The sequence below is a fragment of the Vicia villosa genome, linkage group LG1 (genome assembly GCF_029867415.1).
Source record: "Vicia villosa cultivar HV-30 ecotype Madison, WI linkage group LG1, Vvil1.0, whole genome shotgun sequence".
Classification (NCBI taxonomy): domain Eukaryota; kingdom Viridiplantae; phylum Streptophyta; class Magnoliopsida; order Fabales; family Fabaceae; genus Vicia; species Vicia villosa.
In genome coordinates, this window is record NC_081180.1 from 133,362,684 (window position 1) to 133,366,269 (window position 3,586).

General features: G+C 31.4%; 1 protein-coding gene across 1 annotated transcript; it reads right to left on the bottom strand.

Annotated features, from left to right (window-relative positions):
- Window positions 1–368: 368 nt before the first annotated feature.
- On the bottom strand, window positions 369–3,377 carry LOC131617198 (probable lysophospholipase BODYGUARD 3). Its single transcript, XM_058888544.1, has 4 exons — window positions 2,388–3,377; window positions 1,819–2,147; window positions 1,513–1,715; window positions 369–826 (listed from the first exon to the last, which is right to left on the bottom strand). The coding sequence occupies exons 1-4, from the start codon at window positions 2,977–2,979 to the stop codon at window positions 499–501; spliced, it is 1,452 nt and encodes a 483-aa protein (XP_058744527.1). The 5' UTR covers window positions 2,980–3,377; the 3' UTR covers window positions 369–498.
- Window positions 3,378–3,586: the final 209 nt, after the last annotated feature.

A 3,586-nucleotide genomic window follows, 5' to 3' on the forward strand; every position in this document is an offset into this window, starting at 1 on the left:
AATGACATAAAAAGATATTTCTTAATTAATAATTAAATATATATTTAAAATAATTAAAATTTATAAAGATAATAATGGAAGAAAAATAGATAAGCTATAAGCTAAAACGCTATTTAAAACAGCGTCTATTTAAAATAGCGTCTGAAAAATAAACTATAAATTAGTAAAATAAACTATAAACTCGTGATAAAAAAACTATTACCAAATAAATCTTTTTATTATTATACGTGATTATAAACTATAAACTCAAAATAGACTTGCCAAACATAATCATAATACATATCAGAATAAAAAAGAAACAAATGAAAACTATAATTTAAATAGTGCAAGTTTGCACTTTGGTATTTTATTTATAATTTTTGAGAACCAAAGTATAAATAAGTAATATGTGCTTCATTTCTTTTTCTTGCTTAATATGATTTATGAGAAAAGATACAAACAACAACACTTGATTTGACATAACCAAAACCTAACACATAAATTTGATCTTTCAATTCTTCAATTCTTGTTTGTAGAATTCCAAATCTCTTCCAATTCTCTAGCAAAATCTTTCTGTCTTCCAACCACAATAGTGATATGATCTTTATCATCAATAACCCTAAGCTCTGCACTTGGAATCATTCTCACCACATCATAGCTACACTCAATAGGTATAACCTCATCATTTTTGCCATGAAATATTGTCACTTTGCAATTTGGATTTTCCTTCACTTTTTCCAAATATGTTCCAAGTTTTGCTGCTGTTCCACATATAATGTTGTGTAGTGTATGCCAAGCTGCATTATGGGTGTGACTAAAGAATCCTTCAAGCAAGAAAGTCCTTACCCTATTCAAAGAAAATTATTTAATACCAAACTTTTGATTAGTTAACAACTTTACATCATATTACTAAATTTACAACATTTATGGCCAACAATACTTGAATAAATTAAAGGTAAAAATTAATGCAACCATTAAATTTATCTGACTTCATCTACTATAGTCAGTTTCTGACACATTTGACTTGTGCTCACATTGTGAGAGGGTGCAAAAATATTTAATTTTTGTCAGTAAATTAGAATAAATTTTAAATATGTCATTTATAATATTAGTTCACCTAACTATACTATAGGAGTAGTACTATTTTTAACTAGTATTTTAAATAATAATATTTTACTATTAAAGAGAAAACTAACATAAAGTTTAAAGGGTGACATGAAAGAAAATTGAGGTGCCTCTTTCTTTAAAAAGAACTTGAGAAAGACGTGACTTGTGAGTTGTGAATTGAAGATTAAAGTTTGACAGCATCATTTTTTTTTTTTATATTTATAAAAATTCAGCCAATGCCATCTTGTGATTTATTGTGGTGTGGAGTCTGTCACCAACTCACAACTATTTTTCTGAGAGTTTTATATTTATTACTCTCCATCCGTTTTTAATGTGAAAATTGAGTCAACAAATATAAAATTTCAATAGGGTTTGCATTACTTTATATATAAAAAAAACATAAATAAAAGGTGCGCGTGAGTTTACCTGTTACGAGTGATGAGTCTGGTGAGAAATAACCACAAACGATGATTCTTACAAATGAGGAAACAAATCATCCTAGTAATATGTTCGTACCAGCACACCAACGACGCGCCAAACGCCATTGGTGGCCAGACGCGTCTCGGTGCGATTTGTCTCATCACATATTGCGTCGCTTGGGTTTCGCCTTTAGGTACCGGGTAGTAGGGCTATAACATCAAACAATAAATAAAAATTAACATAAGATATAAAGAAGTTGAACATTAAATAAACATCAACATCAAATGGAGGCAAATTAATTAGTCTACTTACTGGGGCAAGCAAAGTTATGGACTTGACATACTGAGGATATTTAGCTGCAAGTGCTAGGGCTAAAATTGATCCCAAGGAATGGGCCACTATGTGAAAAGATTCAACTTTATGGGCCTCCAATACAGATTTCTCTATCATATCTAAATGTTCCCTTAATGTGTATAGTGATTCACTTGGCTTTGGACTCTTCCCAAAACCTAGTAAATCAACTGCAAATAACCTATAGTTTGATTTTGCTTCACTTGAAAAATTTGGGAACAATGTTTCTGTCCAAAATAGTGATGATGATATAAATCCATGTATAAACAACACATCTTCTCGCGCTTCACCTAATCATAACACAAAGTCATTACATCGTTAATCGATTAGGGTTTAACACAATTAAATTCCATACAACTTTATTACAGTGTTGCAGTCGAAAAAATAAATCTATCAGTTTTTCGACTGCAACACCTTTATATTAAAAGTGTTACAGTCGAAAAAAACAGAATCTAACTATCTAACTGTTTTTCGACTGTACCACCTTTAATATAAAACTTTGTATACTATAATGTAATATAAGATTTTACCTGAGGTGGGAAACTGAGATTTAACATAGAGAGTGGTTTTACTAGGTTGAATCCAAGAGCAACATTCTTTACAATCACAATCTGACCATCTAGGAATTTGATTATTCACATCATGTTTTCCAATTTTACCTTGAAGCATTTCAACGATAGTAGTATTCACCGTAAAGCTGGAACATCTTGAGTTATTATTCCCTCTCTTAGATTGAGCAAGAACAGGATCTTCCAATTTCAATCTCTTAAGTTCATTCATAGTTAGCCTCGACACCTCAGAAACCAGCGAAGGACGAGAGTAAAGCGTGTCGGAAATATCCTCCAACATTAACTTAGTCGAACTAAGTGAAACGATTTTCGACTCACCTTGCTCTGAGACCAAGATTTTTCCACTACTTGTTATTGCTTCTTTAGCTGAAGAACAATAACACGGTCTAAACTCGGAGTCGAATAGCATGTCGACCGATTTAAAAAGAAAACATAGAAGAAAATCAACTAGGTCAAGGAAACAGAAGACTAGGAAACTTATTGCTTCGTTGATGAACCTTGCACTCATTGTTAAAAGGATTTTAGTTTTTCCCATTACACTACTCATTTGCATGGTTTGAAAAGAAAATATTTAATACAAACTATGGCGACGGTTTTAAAGTGTTGTTAAAATAAATAGAGGAATGTTGAAGAAAAAGTGTTGCTAAAAATTGCAAAATGAAAAAGAAACATAAAATGAGGATGTTTGGGAAAAACTGTGTTTAAGGTAAAGAGAGTGGGAGTAGGAGTAGGAGTAGTAGGGTAGTGGTAATGGTGGTGGTGGTGGTGAAGAAAGCGTGTGGTGTTGGGTTTCTTAAATTGAAAGATTAACACAAAAAAAGAGAGGAAGAGGGAGGAAAGAGAGAGAAGATAGTAAAATGGAAGTTATTGATTGTTTCATTTAACAGCATTTGTTGGCCAAGAAGAAATGAAAGTAGTTGGTGGTTGAACCTATAGAGAAAGAAATGAAGATAAAATATTTATTTGGTATTGAGAGTGTAAACAAATGATATCATATATATTTATAGAAGAAAAATATTTAGTAGAGTATGATTTTCTAAATTCTATGAAGCAAGTCACATTCTTGCCCATACGAAATTATCGCCACTATTTTCCATCTTTCTTCATCTGTCTTAGTTTACAGCTCATCACATTCACCCTGCCACATTAATTAATGTGTG